The 16181-nt window shown below is 37.9% G+C and overlaps 1 protein-coding gene across 1 annotated transcript in view; it reads right to left on the bottom strand.

The window, feature by feature from the left end:
* Nucleotides 1-4204: 4204 nt before the first annotated feature.
* The window catches only part of RHAG (Rh associated glycoprotein), a 41218-nt gene continuing 29241 nt past the window's right edge, over nucleotides 4205-16181 (bottom strand). Inside the window, exons 2-10 of the mRNA XM_041747885.1 lie at nucleotides 15424-15607; nucleotides 14441-14591; nucleotides 12238-12385; nucleotides 11967-12133; nucleotides 10167-10304; nucleotides 9479-9600; nucleotides 5596-5669; nucleotides 5188-5261; nucleotides 4205-4471 (exon numbers count right to left, since the gene is read on the bottom strand). Of these exons, the coding sequence (XP_041603819.1) occupies nucleotides 4463-4471; nucleotides 5188-5261; nucleotides 5596-5669; nucleotides 9479-9600; nucleotides 10167-10304; nucleotides 11967-12133; nucleotides 12238-12385; nucleotides 14441-14591; nucleotides 15424-15607 (1067 nt within the window). The 3' untranslated portion in view covers nucleotides 4205-4462. The remainder of the gene's footprint in view (nucleotides 4472-5187; nucleotides 5262-5595; nucleotides 5670-9478; nucleotides 9601-10166; nucleotides 10305-11966; nucleotides 12134-12237; nucleotides 12386-14440; nucleotides 14592-15423; nucleotides 15608-16181) is intronic.

The raw sequence follows: 16181 nt of genomic DNA, 5'->3' as shown, positions 1-16181 counted from the left end.
TTATTGTCAGAAGAGGTCTAGGAAGTTTCTTTGGTTAACAAGGACAAGATATGCTTGTTGGAGCTGTTCTCATTTAGGTTGGCTAAAATTGGGGTAGATATTTTTCTAAGAGATTTTTGATGAATACCCAGTGAAATAAGGCCAAGATAAAAGCTAAGATCATTAGTTAGAATCATTAGTTAGAAAAGACTGGATTTTCTGCCCCCCAAGTGAACAAAACATAGCTCTAGGGATAGATAGGATAGAAGTTGGTGATTTAGGAAATAAAGTACAGATTAGAGAGATCTGACAGTTCATGAATTTGTTAATTCATCTTACTTGCTATTCTCCCCAACTGACCTATCCCACCAAACCACATCCACATAATTACACACGCACCAACAGATTCTATCTTCAAAAAGGAGTGGTTCTCCGGGTGGCTCAGTGGTTTAGCACCTGCCTTCGGCCCAGGGTATGATCCTGGAGTCCCGGGTCGAGTCCTGCATCGGGCTCCCTGTATGAGCCAGCTTCTCCCTCTGCCTGTGTTTCTGCCTCTCTATCTCTCTGTGTCTCTCATGAATAAATAAATAAAATCTTAAAAAAAAAAAAAGAAGAAGAAGGAAGAATGGATTGAGGAAACATCTAATCTTTCATTTCATGAGCAAGTGGTTTCCAGGGGAAAGAGTGTTGACTTTATTTTCAATAGAGTTGAGTTTTGTTTTTGTTTTTCTGAGATTTTAAAATATGTTTTTATTTTAAGATTTATTTATTTACTTGGGGGGGAGGATTAGAGGGAGAGAAACTCAAGCAGATTTCATGCTGAGTATGGAGCTCAACTCAGGGCCTTTTCCCTCCACCCTGAGATCATGACCTGAGCTGAAACCAAGAGTTAGAGGCTTGCCTGACTGAGCCACCCAGGCACCCCTAGAGTTTTTAAATTACTCTTTGTCTAACTGTATGCTTTTTTTTTTCCTCTGGCAAGTTTTCCTTGAATTTTATTTAGATTCCCCTCTCCTCTTATCTATGACATTCTGTGTATGCTACCGTTCTAGCTTTTTAAAATTTTTATTTATTTATTTAAAAGAGTATTTATTTATTTATTTATTCATGAGAGACACAGAAAGAGAGAGAGAGGCAGAGACACAAGCAGAGGGAGAAGTAGGCTCCATGCGGGGAGCCTGATGTGGAACTTGATACCAGGACTCCAGGATCATGCCCTGGGCAGAAGGCAAGTGCTAAACCGCTGAGCCACCCAGGGATTCCTGTTCTAGCTTTTTTTTTTTAAAAAGAAAAAAATTTAAGTAGGCTCCACATCTAATGTGGAGCTTGAACTCATGATCCTGAGATCAAGAGTCATGTGCTATCCTAACTGAGCCAGACAGTCCCTCTTCATCCTACATCTCTAATCAAACTACAGGACCTGCCCTGAGTTGAGCAGTAACCAGGCCTACTATTTAACTGGAGGATGTAAGACCTTGGATTCCAAGAGAGGAAAAGAAGTTGATAGAGAACATCCCTCTTTTGTTTTGGATAAGAATTTGGAGGCAGGTGGCAGAGACCCAAGGGGTAAAGATTTGAGAACTATTGGTTTGCAGAAGTTTGTGAATTCCCAGGAAATGGTAATTCATCTTCTCAACTGAGCATTCCTGGGATGACAGTGGGACTCCTTTGTCCTCCATGAGCTGCAGGAATGCTTACCAGATGCAATGAGTCCTTTCTGGCCCTGGTTCTAGAAGAACACCAAGCATTGCATGAAGAAAAGACTGAAGAACAAAAAGACTTTGTTCAAGCCTTAATTAGAGAAATTATAATTTCACAATCTGGCAAATCTCTGACATATTTTGCCCGATTGCTGTGCCTCCCTTCATTATCAAGATTGCTGCCACCCATGGTGCCTTAGCAACTGGAATTTAATTTCCCAGAGAACAAGCTAAATCAACAACCAATTGAAGGGGCGCCAGAACCCAAAATGAAGAGATTTAAGAGATACACAAAATAAGTGACTTCTAACAAAAAAAAAAAAAAAAAAAAAGCTATTGCAGTAGTCCTCCCCTAGATCAACAGAGCTCTCTTATATGATAGGCAGTAAAGACTGTAGAATTAAGGGCTGGGAAGCCTGAAAATATCTCAGCTTTCACCAAACTGTCTGAAATTGCAGTTAAAAATTATAGGCCAGTCTTTTAGATTTAGATAGGAACAAAGAATAGCAAAAACTTCCTGAAACTGATCATCCAAGTAGAGCTGAAAAATCAGCCAATTAATATAAATAGTATTATTTGATATCTGAAATGCTTTTTTTTGGAACAGATAAAGAATATAAAAAAACGTTATTTAACTATTAACAGAGCCAGGTTAGACTTTGAAACTTGAACAAAATGCACCACATTCCTCAATAAACAAAGTTGTAAGAACAATTAAGGAGATTCAAGCATAACACATGCACACACATGCACACACACACACAAGATATAGCTGCACCTATAAATATGGACAATGATTTGCAAACAAGTCAATAGATGGACAGAAGGAGCACAGAATCTCTGTTAAAACCAATGAAATAAAGATGGCCAATACAATAGATTTGGATAACAGTTCCAGTTAACTTTCCATGTGAATAACAGGAGTACTAGACAAAGAAAAGTTAACAGATGGAGAAGAAGCCATTAAGTAGTAGAAGGAAGTTTATCTGAGCAGAAGACTCAAATCATCAAATTAGGATGCTTCACCAAATTCTAGACAAGATAGATAAAAAGAGCATATTCTATTATGAAAAAAAGACCATTAATTCAGAATTTTAAAATAAGAGTACCCCTAATAAGAACAGCATTGTAGCAAGGCAGGAGAGAATGTTCATAAGCCAAAGGCTAATGGCCATCACAGCTGTGTTCCTAAGCATGTCACAATCATAGACTTAAAAAAAATACCTGTGTATACTCAAGATCCTCTAAGTTTTGCCTTATGATATGCAGGGAATAAGGGGGTCTCTGGACATCTGGGTAGTGAAGATGATTGTTATGATAAGCAAGACTAGGGATAGTGGATTTAATAAAATAAGCACACTGCAAAATCCATGTGAAAGAGACTCTGATGTACATTTGAAAGAAAACACCTAATTGTCTAGTGAAATACTTAAGATCTATAAATAAATTATACTTTTTCTCCAGAGGAATAAACTATTAAATAATTCACTGTTGTAATTTTAAAAATCTAGCGTCTAGTAGTAAAAGGCTCTGTTAATTTTACCAGGGCTTATTTCCTCACAGATACAAAGATATATCCTGACAAGATCCCAGGACTCCAGAAACAGAAGGAAAATGTTAAAAGGTTCTAGAGAGAGAGAAAAAAATCATATTTCTTTAGAAATGGTTTTATATGATTATGTCAGTTACCTTTTCTAAGACTTAGTTTCTTAAAACTTGCCCCATAATAGGAGACATTAACCTGATTATTTTGTAGTTAATACATAGTAACAATTTATTGGAATTGAATATGGACTAAATATGAGTGTGTGTGTGTGTGTGTGCTTGTTAATAAAATGAATTCCAACCACCAAAGAAAGAAGAGCCAAAGACAAATGCTTTAATTTATAATAAAATAACATTTAATTTATTGGAATTTTATACAAAATAGACTTTGGTCAGATAGCACTTGAGCTTTTGTTGGAAATATTAAACATGCAAAAAGAATTAAGCATAAGAATATTCAAGCAAAGACATATTACTAACGACTTTTTAAATCAATAAAGCACCACCAAAAATAATTATATTCTTGCTCTACACAATATATTTCTTTCATATTTCTTATTTTTTTAAGATTTTATTTATTTATTCATGAGAGACACAGAGAGAGGGAGGCAGAGACACAGGCAGAGGGAGAAGCAGGCTCCATGCAGGGAGCCCGACTTGGGACTCGATCCCGGGTCTCCAGGATCCCGCCCTGGGCGGAAGGTGGCGCCAAACCGCTGGGCCACCGGGGCTGCCCTTCTTTCATATTTCTTGTATTGATTTCTTAGGTATTGTTTTATTGGTTTTAGTTTTATAATCTTTGGGATTGAAGACCTAGTATGTATATTAAGAAACTGACATAATCAGATGTGTTGATTTCTTTGTAAATTTACCTCTATGGGGGAAAAAAAAAAAGGAATATATATGGAATATTCACCCTGGACCTACCCACTGGCGAAAGTAGTCTGGGAGTCTTAAAAAGAATCCATTTGACTGTTTTATAAGCCATAGTCCTACAACTAAACAATCAATGAGTGTAAAGAAATAGCACCAGATTGTGGTAAGATTTTTCACATTGGACATTTGAGGCTCAGGACCCATCCGTTCTGTTCCATGTTCTAAGTTGGATGATGCTTTTTAAAAATTTTAAACATGATTCTAGATAATGGGAAAGGAAGCCGAGGCACAGGAATGATATTCAGTCTTCAGGTCCTGGCTGGTTGTAGCCATCACATTCATGCATTGTCCGGTTCTTTCTCCTATGGGACCTTTAAAGAAAACAAGTTTAGGGCACTTTGTAGTTTCTTTTGCTTGGTCATGTCAGAGGTTAGGATAGAAGCAAAGATATTTTCTATAATTATTATCCATGTTCAGAAAGAACTAAAAATAAAAATTGTCTGTGTTGGGGAAGAATGAAAGAACAAAAACATTTACCCCACTCACCCTGACTACCTTCTCTTTCCTAAGTTGTTCTCTCTGAAAATCCCATTGAACACATCAAAATATCTATCACTCTTAAGCTTCGTAAGAAATAATCTGGGGAAAATGGCAAGGGAGTAAAGAGGTACACACTGGAGGTTAGAAAGAAGATGATGTTACTCATAAAAACTTTTGTGAGATTCTTCACTAAGGTTCTTAAGCTTTCCATATTCTACTGTTTTTGACTACTCAGGTATATGGTATAAAACCTCATGCTAATGCCTGGGATTCCTATTATTTTTATGAGTAGCTTTTTATTGTTCTCAGAGGGGCAAAGGACATTTGTCTACTAAATTCTGTCTTTTCTTCATGTCCTTTCTGCTTTGGAAAAGACAGTAGCTTTTGATTTTATTTGTCTGGACACATTGTCTCAATTTCTCTCTATAAATATGCAGTTTATCCAAGTTTGTCACAACGATGCCGAACAGACAATTAGGCTTGGGTGAGCAAAACTTTCCCTGATATAGTCATCATTTACATCCTTAGAAAACTGTACATACAGTACCTCCCAATAAACAGAATCATCAAAGAAGTTGTCCTTAGATGGCTGTCCACGGACAATGAACCTGAGAATTAAACCTGTGAGGGTAGGGAGAAAATAAGTCATGTTATGATGCTGAAGAGGAAAACTTACTTGCATAGTAGTAAAAATACTGCTATAAGGTGCACCTGGCTGGCTTCAGTCAGAAAGTAGGCAACTCCTGATCTTGGGGTTTTGAGTTCAAACTCCACATTGGGTGGAGATTAATTAAAAATAAAATATTTAAAAAGTATATATTGCTATAAAATCATCCCCTTGAGCTTACATGATAACTACTATCAGAAGTTTATAATATTTTCAAATTCACCAGTCGATATGTTTATCATCTATTATGCTGATAGCATGCATGGAACTGTTTACTTTTCATCCTACCTGTGATCAGCCCTCCAGCAATTGCTGATCCAATGGAAGAACCTAGGGCAGCTGCCTGCATTGTCATGCTAGACCTGAGAAGCCAAAAGAAAAGACCAGTGTTGGTTTTCCAGGATTACCAGCAGACAAATCTCATGTCCTGGGGGAGTGGACGCTTGCCATCTTCAGGCCAGAGAGCAGCATTACATCAGCAAACAAACATTCGTTACGATTTTTCTTTTATTTTGTATTTTTATTTTCTTTGAAATTCTTGAGCAATATTTAAAGGTCCTTATAAGCACTCAAGCAAAATTGTCTTTTTCTTCAGAAATGAAGAAAAGGTCTTCCTTAGAAAGAGTTTAGTATTTTCTAAAAATATGGTACCAGATTGTGATCCCTGATTCATTCAACAAATATTTATTCAGGACTCACTCTGTGCCACTTTCCCTTTTAAGCACTACAGATGGAGTAATGTACAAAATAAACACTAGTGGCCATCTTTCCTCACCCCATACCAAAAGGAACAATTGCACTTCAATTTAAAAAATCAGCAAGATCAGAAAAGCTAATTTTAGCATATATTGTAGAGACAACTCATTAAAATCTCTGTAAGTCATCTTAGACATAGTTCCCTTAAAATAAAATTAGTAAAAAAAGTGCCTCATAATTTTGGGGAATGGAAGAATCATTAAAAGCTAATGAAATGCATAAGGTTGTTATATGAGTCACAAAAGGACTAGGAATGTGAATACCTCTGTAGCATGGCAACTCACTCTTAGCAGGCAATTCATAAATAGATGGAATGAATGAGTGATTATGAGGAAGCAAACAACTGGAAAATGAGAGTGTTTTGGTGTTTCATCTTCATCATCCAAGAGAGAGTATGTATTTAACTCAGATTTCTGTTTTTTTCTTTTTATTTGAAGGTTTTTTTTCTACTATGTGAAAAAAATTGTGCTGATAATACATGATCATTATAAAAATATGAGAAACAATTAATCCAGAAAATTAAGGGAAAAAGTTTAATTTCCCTCAAATCCTACTCAGTACAAGAATGTAAAAGAGAGACATATATTTTTATAAAAAGGCAATCACGTTATAATACTGATTTTCCCATTAATCCTTTTAGTCAAAGTGTCCTTTGATGTCAGTAAATGTAGATCTGGATCATAATTTTAATTACTACTGAGTTAGGGACAAAATAGGGCTAGGCAGGGCTAGGTTGGGGGTCACAGAATCAGGCTCACAGAAATCCCCAAAATGCTGAGGTGTAAGGAAACCAGAGATAAGAGAGCCAGCCAGACCACCCTGCCCTAGGTGTATGGGTGGGAGGATGTCTTTTTTATGACAATCATCTGCGACCAGCAAAGAAGAGTCAAGAATAGACTCCAAAGAAGTAAGCCATTAAAGATGTTATCACCAGCCCTAACTCAAACCAAGACAGCACAAGAATTGCAAGGTCACAAGTTTCCTAGTCAGTTCTCAATAAAAAATTGCCACTATAAGCCCTCAGTGGCAACCCTGTAGGGACCCCTCTCACTTCTGAGAGCTTTCTCTGTATCTTTGCTTAATAAACTTCTATTGCTTTACTTGCTCTCCTTTGCTAGGTTCATTCTTCGATTCTGTGAGACAAGAACCAAGCTGTCCCGTACCACTACCAAGTACTACACTGTAAAAAGGTACTGTAATTATAGTTCTACAGGTTGGATTCTTAGTTGTTTCCAATGTTTCATATTTTTTTTAAAAATGCTGAGAACACATCCTCTTATGAGCATGCTTATGAATTTGCCCAATAATTTCCCTAAAATAAAACCGATTTGGAATTGGAATTATTAATAAGAGTTTACACACTTTTTAAAGGGCTTTTTGAAATAGAAAAATATATATTCATCTTCCCATTTCTCTATTTTAGCTACCATTCAGTAGTACTATTCACTTAATTTTTACTAACTTGATAACCGAAAAATTGGTAACTTGTGTTAATTTGCACTTCTTTGATTACCAGTGAGGTCAACTACTTAAAATATATTTATTCATTTGATATTTTTCTTTTTAAAACTGCCTGTTAATTTTATCAGATTTTGCCAAAATCTTTTCCACAGTATTAAAAGATATTTTGATAAAAAGAGTTCCATGATAAAACAGGCTTGGAAAATATGAGGTTTAACAAAATTAACAGCCTTATTAAAATTACGCTGCCATAATGTGCCCAGATATCCTTTAAGAATATTTACTTTTCCTGTTCTATGCTTACCAAGAAGCCTGATTTGCATTTTAATATTCTGAGTAGAAACACCTGGGTAAATGGTCTTGGCTGTTGGCCAAAATATTTTGTCTGGTGTGTGAAACATATGTGAATTTCATCCATGTGAATAGGTCTTCCAAAGCTCATCATCCACCCCCACCTCCAAGTCCCCCTGAGCGTGTTGAGGAGTGGCTGCTCAAGGACTAGACTCTCAATCACAGAACCTACCCAAAATCTGGCCACCCAAATGAGACCCAGACCCAGCCTATGAGAGCCAGATAATCTTGTTTTATTACATACATCCATGGAACTGTGCAGGCATGATGCTCAAGAATTCCTTTATTTCTAATCATGAGGCACATCTTAAAAGTGTTTTTGCAGAGTGTTTATACACTATAGCCCTTAGGAGCTCATGGACTCGTGCATTTATCATGCTTGATTTGCATTCAAATATGCTAGTGTTTGGTCTCAACAGCATGTTAGGTCCTGGAGAGAATTACCAGAAAATGTGGTTATTTCTGGGGTTGTTCTCCAATTTTGTGAAGGAGGCAAAAAAAAAAAAAAAAAAAAAAGAAAACAAACAGAAGATATGAGTGGTCTCTCCAGATGAAAGCGGAAGCAAGCTAGCTATTCAGTAGAAAATGTTTAAACTAAACAAATTTTTCAAATATTTATCATTACTGGTCTCAACAGAATTGAATTTTAATCTATTAGAACTAAAGAGATTTTTCTCTTCAGATTATTCAACTCCAGCCAGTAGTTGCTTTGAGACATTTTCAAACATGTTCATCCTTACTTCATGCTTTCAATTGGCTTTAAAAATTGAGTGTTTTGGTTCCTCTTAATGTCTGAGTGATCTGGACTAGACTGAGTGATCTTCCTAGCTGTCTTGCATGGATGACATTTATATCAAATTGTTCTAACCTTGTTACCTAAAAATGACAACAGATGGCCTTTGACATTACTTTTGTTGTCCTGGATTTGACTGATAACTGTTTTTTTTTTTTTTTTTTTCCTCTAGCCATTTAAACAGTTATGCCCCCTTTGGGAAGAATCTAGGTCTATTAGAGCTTGAAGGGATTTTAGAGAATAAATAATATAATTCTCTCATTTTATAGAAGAGGAACTGAGAACCACAGAAGCTAAGTGAATTTTCAAAGGCCTCATTATTAACCATTACCAAAGCTGGAGCATATGCCAGTCTTCCTGATTCTCCAGATCCAGCTGCTTTTCACATTATGCTAACTCATTATTCTATGTGTTGATTATAGGAAATGACCACTCAGCTCATCACGGATGCCCCATCCTCCATTTTGGTGAGACCAACTAAAAGAGTAAGCCTACTATAATTTGGTTGTGATTATCAAGTTGCCCTATCTGCAAGGAGACACTTGCCTATGGTAGAAAAATTTAAAATTTAAATTAACACTGTTAATTAAAACAAATGAAAACCAATCACCATTAATAACATTAGTTCTGACACATCTTCCTATACAGTTCTATTATCTCAGTTGTGTCTCTTTGGCTCCAGTAAGGACAATACTTATGAACTGTGGCTTGGATTGCTAAAGAAAAGGCTCTCTCATCACCAGGTTCCTCAGGAATGAGATAAAACATCATCAAACCTCAGGGTGCAGGAAAACCCATTCTTTAACTCACACTGTAGATACTCCCAAGACTATCGCCACAATGCTTGAGAGGCCTCCTACCACACCAGGTAAGCCATGCAGGTTATGAACACCACATGTATCATGGATCCTCAGTTTAGCAGTAAGACACGGCTAAAATTGTAAAAAGAAGAAGGTTTATTATTTTGACATATAGAGTTCTATAACTGAAGTCAATGACTATGCCCCTTTTACCATCCAGATCTAAAACCCCTTAAGTCAAAGAATCTGAATATGTTAGTACAAAACTACTCTTGTTAGTTTTTAGTAGATGGTTTTGAAGTTTAAGTGATTTCAAATTATCCTCCTTCTTACCTACTGATGATGATAAGGAGTTTAAGGGGTTAAAAGGGCACAAAATCCTCAATTATACAAATAAACATCACCAACAATAAAACCTTTAGTGGAACTGTCCTAAGGAAGTAACACCAGTACTTAACATTTAATTCACAGTAATTGTTTAATAATTTATCAGTTTCTTTCCCGTTACACAAAAGAAGTCAAGGAAGAGTGGAAACCACTACACAATGAAATGTGAGTGGTATTTCTGACAGGAAGGGAAATGATCCTCAAACAAGGAGGGGTGATGATAAAAGGAATTTTCATGGCTTTTCTCTGTTGGTGGCATGCCTGAAGATGATGGTACAGATTCAAAGTTTGAGAGCACTTGTCATACTTACGGTCAGGAACCGGAACCCCAACACGGAGACCATTCCCGCAATGCTCCCAATGATCAAAGAACCATAGGGGTGAATCTTCATGTCTGCACAAGTGCCCACAGCCACTCCTCCAGCCAAGGTTGCATTTTGAATGTGAACCTGTGTGGAGCACAGAAACACGAATGAAGTGAGCTGAATGAGGCAGCCTTCGGAAGCAGTGAAGCAATCTACATAGGGTTCCATGGACCCCATGGCACATTCTTCAGTTCAAAGAGCTATAGATTATTTTTTAAAAAGATGACAGAAGGCCTTTCTTCCAAGCAGGTGACATTTGATATCTTCCTTGCTGGAGTTCTTGGTAATGACTAAGTGATTGGGTTAGTGAGACCAGTTTGGGGAGGGATGTGAGGAAAACCAAAGAAGTGGTAGTGGAAGACCGGGGTATGTACAGTTATCCTAACTGTGGTATGTCTATTTTTTTCAGTTGGAGAATGCGTTTGTGGTATTCATGAACCAAAAGAGGTCTGTGGCTACTGTGTGCTTTGTGGAGTCCATGATATCCCAATATTTAAAGATGGAATGTAGAGACACCAAAATGTGCACATTATCCATGAGAGACAACAGCTTTCCCAAGTTTCATTATTGAGAACATTTGAAGATAGTGGAAAGAGTAACCAATTTCCATTTACCAGAATTCCTCACAGGAATCATGTTTTGGCTGTTCTGCCTGAGGGGAAAAGTTCATCCCTACTTTTAATTAGGACTGAGTTGTACATGTACAATTTTTTTCTTTTTGTGTTTCCAATTTTCTTTCATTAAGCAATTTGTACATTGAAATCCATGTCCTTAGCTATGCTTGAAGAAATTACAATATCCTTTTCCTCCCTCAGGCTGGAAAAGAAGAGCAGCTGATGTGTGGATTATTCCTTCACTGACATTTCTCTGCTTCATAGGCAAGAAACTCAAAAGACCAGCTTGGGGAGGTTTTTAAAAAATGTGTTTGAAATAACTTTAGACATGTAATAGTTGTAAAAATCCTGCAGTTTCCATATATCCCTGACCCAGTTTTTCCCAATGTTAACATTTTATGCAATCATAGAACCAGGAAATTAGCATTGATAGAATGAATTCTAGTAAAAGTCTTATTTGACTTTTACCAGCATTCCCAGTAATGCCCTTTTTCTTTTCCAAGGTCCTATTCAGGATGTCATGTTGCTTTTTTTTTATTATTATTTATTTATGATAGTCACAGAGAGAGAGAGAGAGAGAGGCAGAGACACAGGCAGAGGGAGAAGCAGGCTCCATGCACCGGGAGCCCGATGTGGGATTCGATCCTGGGTCTCCAGGATCGCGCCCTGGGCCAAAGGCAGGCGCCGAACCGCTGCGCCACCCAGGGATCCCCTGTCATGTTGCTTTTAGTTGTCATTTCTTTGAGAGGAATATTTGCAGTCAGGAAAACAGAATTAACGTGCACCTTCTCCCCATTCTCTTTCTCTACACTTGGCAAGTTTTGTTTCTAAGGAGGATTTTCTAATACCTTGGAGACAGTCAGCTCTATCATTAAAGAAATAGGGCTCAAATCTTTGATTTTTGCATGACTATATCCCTTAATAGACTGTAAATTCCTTGGGACACTTTTTGATTTGCCACAATACAAATTTGATGAAGAAACAAATGAACATAATTTTCAAAATATTCTGCGAGGTTTGCGGTGTTGTGATTTGTTGTGGCAGCTCAGCAGTGGTGCAGAAATGACCAACTCATCTAAGCAACCACCAGTGTCACTTAGCGAAGCTTCCATGGTGGTTAATATGTACTTACCATATCGAGCTTGCCTCTGTGCCCAACAAGGCTGGACATTGCATAGGCTGTGAGCACGCAGGCAACAAGAGAGAGGTATGTATTTATGATGGCCAGGTACTGTTCCTCGGCAGTTTTAGCGATGGCTGAATTAAAGCTGGGCCAAAACATCCATAGGAAAAGAGTCCCTGCAGTAAAACACAGAAAAGGAAATTAGTTCTGGATGTGGAAGACAGTCCAGCAGAGGCAGTTTGCCTTAGGTACTGAATCAGGCAAGTTCATCTCTACTCACCGATCATTGCAAACAAATCTGAGTGGTACTCAGACTCTTCCTTCTCATGACCCTTTCTCAAGCCTGTCCGGTACAGGACACCTGCTACTGCCAAGCCAAAGTAGGCCCCAAAAGCATGGATGGTCATTGATGCTCCAATGTCAGAGGCCTGAGGGGCAAAGCATTCATGTTATTAGAGGTGAAACTTAGTCCCACTATGGAGCAAAAGTCAATGAAAGGACTGCTTCATTGGTTAAATGATTGCTCCATAGTGAGACTCAGTTTCACTTCTCATAATGTTAAAAAGAAAGGAAGGATGTGCCAAAAAGAATAAAACAGGATAGTGAAATTAAAAAACATACAGACTTTAGAGACATGCAGAACTGACTTCCAATGCTCTATCAGGTACTTCCTTGCAATGTGACTTTAGGTAAATTACTATGCTTCTCTGGATGTCTGCTTCTGTAAAGTGGGAAATATTACCCAGCTAATATAGTTGTGAGGAGACTTAGTGGGGCCATGTTTGTAAAGTGCTAGGTATTCGTGACCTTCCATTCATTATAAGTTACTTTTCCAGGTTAGGGAAATTCTTACTGAAATATTATGTACTGTGCTTGTTTCAAAAGGAAGATGCTTTTTGCATTCATTTGACATTACAGCTAAAACTCACTTAATTGCAATTCAAAGACTTGAAGCTTTCAAAATCCCCAGTCTTTCCTATATTTTATTTTTTTCATTGTGTTATGTGATGATGTGAAAACCAGCCGAGGTCCAAGATTCATTTGAAGCAATATATTTAGGTCCCTCCTTAGGACACTATGAATTTGATCCAGTTTTTTACATTTGTCTGCCACTAGAGGGAAAGTTAGGAGTACCAAATGTGAGGCATAGTTCCTAGTGTACTTATTAAGGTAGGAAAATGATACAAACTTATTAATTTACTTAGGATTTTCATACTTGATACATTCTTTTGTACCATTCAGATCCAGCTAAACTGTCACTTCCTCAGAGAGGCCTTCCTTGATTCCACAATCTAAATTAGGTCTTCCAGTTATGCTCTCCCATAGTCCCCTCTACTTATTTTTCATAGCAGGTATTGCAATTTATAATAGTATTTGTGTGTGCATGTACATGCAGGTGGCTCTGGTGGGTGGGTGATATATGATTCCCTATTCAATGTCTATCTCTCTCACTGGACTGTAAATTCTATAGATACAGGGACATGAGCTATTTTGTCAGTCAAAATCACCATCACATGATACCTAGAAAATTTTCGAAAACATTTTATGTTGAGAGTAGAGGTGGGTGAGGGGATGGGAGAAATAGGTGATGGGGATTAAGGAGTGCACTTGCTGTGATGAATACCAGGTGTTGAATGGAAGTGTTGAACACTATATTGCTCTCCTGAAACTAATATTACACTGTATGTTAACTAACTGGAATTTAAATAAAAATTTAAAAAGAATTTGCTGTGACATTAAATGTTCAATAGAAATGAGCAAAATACTGGGGAAATATTGAAATATTGGAAATATTCTATCTTGGAAATATTCTATCGATTATCCTTAGGGAAAAAATTGATCTAGACTTTAACAAAAGTCTTAGAAAGGGCTAGTCAGGGGCGCGTAGGTGATTCAGTTGGCTAAGTGTCCACCTTTGGCTCAGGTCATGATCCTGGGGTCCTGGGATGGATGGAGTCCCTTGGCTACCTGCTCAGTGGGGCACCTGCTTCTCTCACTCCCCCTGCCCTTCCCTTCCCTGCCCTCCACCCCATGCTTGCCTTCTGTTTCTATCATGCTCTTAGTCTCTCTCTCAAATAAAATATATTTTTTTTTAAAAGTAAAGGCTAGTCGTGTAATAGTTGAAATATAATAGATATTGATCATTAATAGGAAATATAATGTAATAAAATGAGTTATGGAGTTAGAAAAATCTAGGCTTGAATCCAGATTTGGACCAGTCATTCAGCATCTGTGATCATTAGCTGTAATTTGTATAACAGTAACAACATAATATCCAGGTTATAGTGTGGTAGTGACAATGAAATGAGGCAATGTTGATAAGACTCCTGGTTTACCAAAGACACTCAAACAAGTGATGAGTGTAATTACACTTGCTATGCTATTATGCTCATCAATGTTTGTCCCTATGTAGAGTGGGCATCCTTTAGGTATAACCAGAACTGATGTCCAAAGCTAGGAAGTAAAAATCCTCTAATCTTTACCTGAAATATCTCAGCAACCACATATTCATTGCCAGCAAAGACCACGATTTCTATCATTGTCATGATCAGCATTTGGGTTGGACTTATTTTTCCCAGGACAGCTCCAAAAGAAATCAGGACTGTGGCTGTACTGAAGTCTGCATTTATCATGCTGAGGAAAAAAGAAAGAATACATAAAAGAATAATGCACACCCAACATAAAACTGTGAGCTGGGATGAATTACAGCATCACTTTATCCAGCGTGCAAAGTCCCCTCCCCACAGCTCCCCATCAGGTGTTCACCCCATGTACCCTTTCACACATTCTCACTTCTTTACCCTACCTCTTGTCCATCTGCCATAAGCTCTAGCTGCTCCAACATTTCCTTTTTTTTTAACTATATATATTTTTAAATTTTTATTTATTTATGATAGTCACAGAGAGAGAGAGAGAGAGAGAGGCAGAGACATAGGCAGAGGAAGAAGCAGGCTCCATGCACCGGGAGCCCGACGTGGGATTCGATCCCGGGTCTCCAGGATCGCGCCCTGGGCCAAAATCAGGCGCTAAACCGCTGCGCCACCCAGGGATCCCCAATATTTCCTTTTTTGATCAACCTGTTCTTGATCTCATTTAGGTTTTTCTTTATTTTTTTCAGTCTGATAAATGGATTATTTTCTACAGTGTTTACATTTCAAAATGTAAATATAGACATATAGAAAAATAGCTAATGGAGGATTTTTGTTCCCTGTAGCTGAGATGGAAGGAATAATCTTTCCATGAAAGGGGATTTTTTGTGTCCTTAGAGTCAAACCAGAGAGATACAGACATGGATGTATGACCTAGCTCAGTAGAGCAAGGTGTTGATGCACATCCTGGGATCCCAACAATCTTCTGTGGTCTAAGGGAGACAGTGTGCCTGCCAATTCGGAGGCTGACTGACAAGACACCAAGCAGAGAAACATCTGCTCTGAAGACACAGTGGTTGAAAATAAGGGATGCTCACTTTTTGATTCCAATGTAAATTGTCTGTCCGCGGCGGTGCACCGTCCCCTGCACAAAAGTGCCCCATTGGAGGCCCAAAGCAGCAATGAGTAGATTGATGCCCACACTACTGAAGCCATATTTTTTCAGGAAGGTCATGAGGAAGCCAAATCCGACAAATATCATTACATGCACATCTTGGAATACTGAAAAAAAAAAAAAGAGGAAAAAATTCTATGTTGGGGGAGAACTAAGCAAGTATTGCATCATAGTATATTCCATTTTTAAATGTTACATCTTTTATTTTTTTTTTATTTTTTATTTTTATTTATTTATTTTTTAATTTTTTAATTTATTTATGATAGTCACAGAGAGAGAGAGAGAGAGAGGCAGAGACACAGGCAGAGGAAGAAGCAGGCTCCATGCACCGGGAGCCTGATGTGGGATTCGATCCCGGGTCTCCAGGATCGCGCCCTGGGCCAAAGGCAGGCGCCAAACCGCTGCGCCACCCAGGGATCCCTACATCTTTTATATAAAACACTGCAAAGGGAGAGCATTAACTGGGCAGCCAGCTGCCTACCAGCCATGAGACTTTGGGCAAATTATTCAGTATTTGACCCTTTTCTTAGAATACCCTAAGAGTTTTCCATTATTTTCTACCTGTGGAAGACATTGCAAAGCACAGTGCAAACATCATCCACTCTTGCAGACTTTCCCAGTTCTCCCAGGGAAAATTAACATTTTCTTTTGTCTTTCACACATCATTCTGCATATTACTTC

This window comes from Vulpes lagopus, chromosome 1 (assembly GCF_018345385.1).
Source record: "Vulpes lagopus strain Blue_001 chromosome 1, ASM1834538v1, whole genome shotgun sequence".
Classification (NCBI taxonomy): Eukaryota; Metazoa; Chordata; class Mammalia; order Carnivora; family Canidae; genus Vulpes; species Vulpes lagopus.
This window is presented reverse-complemented; position numbering and strand designations above follow the sequence as displayed.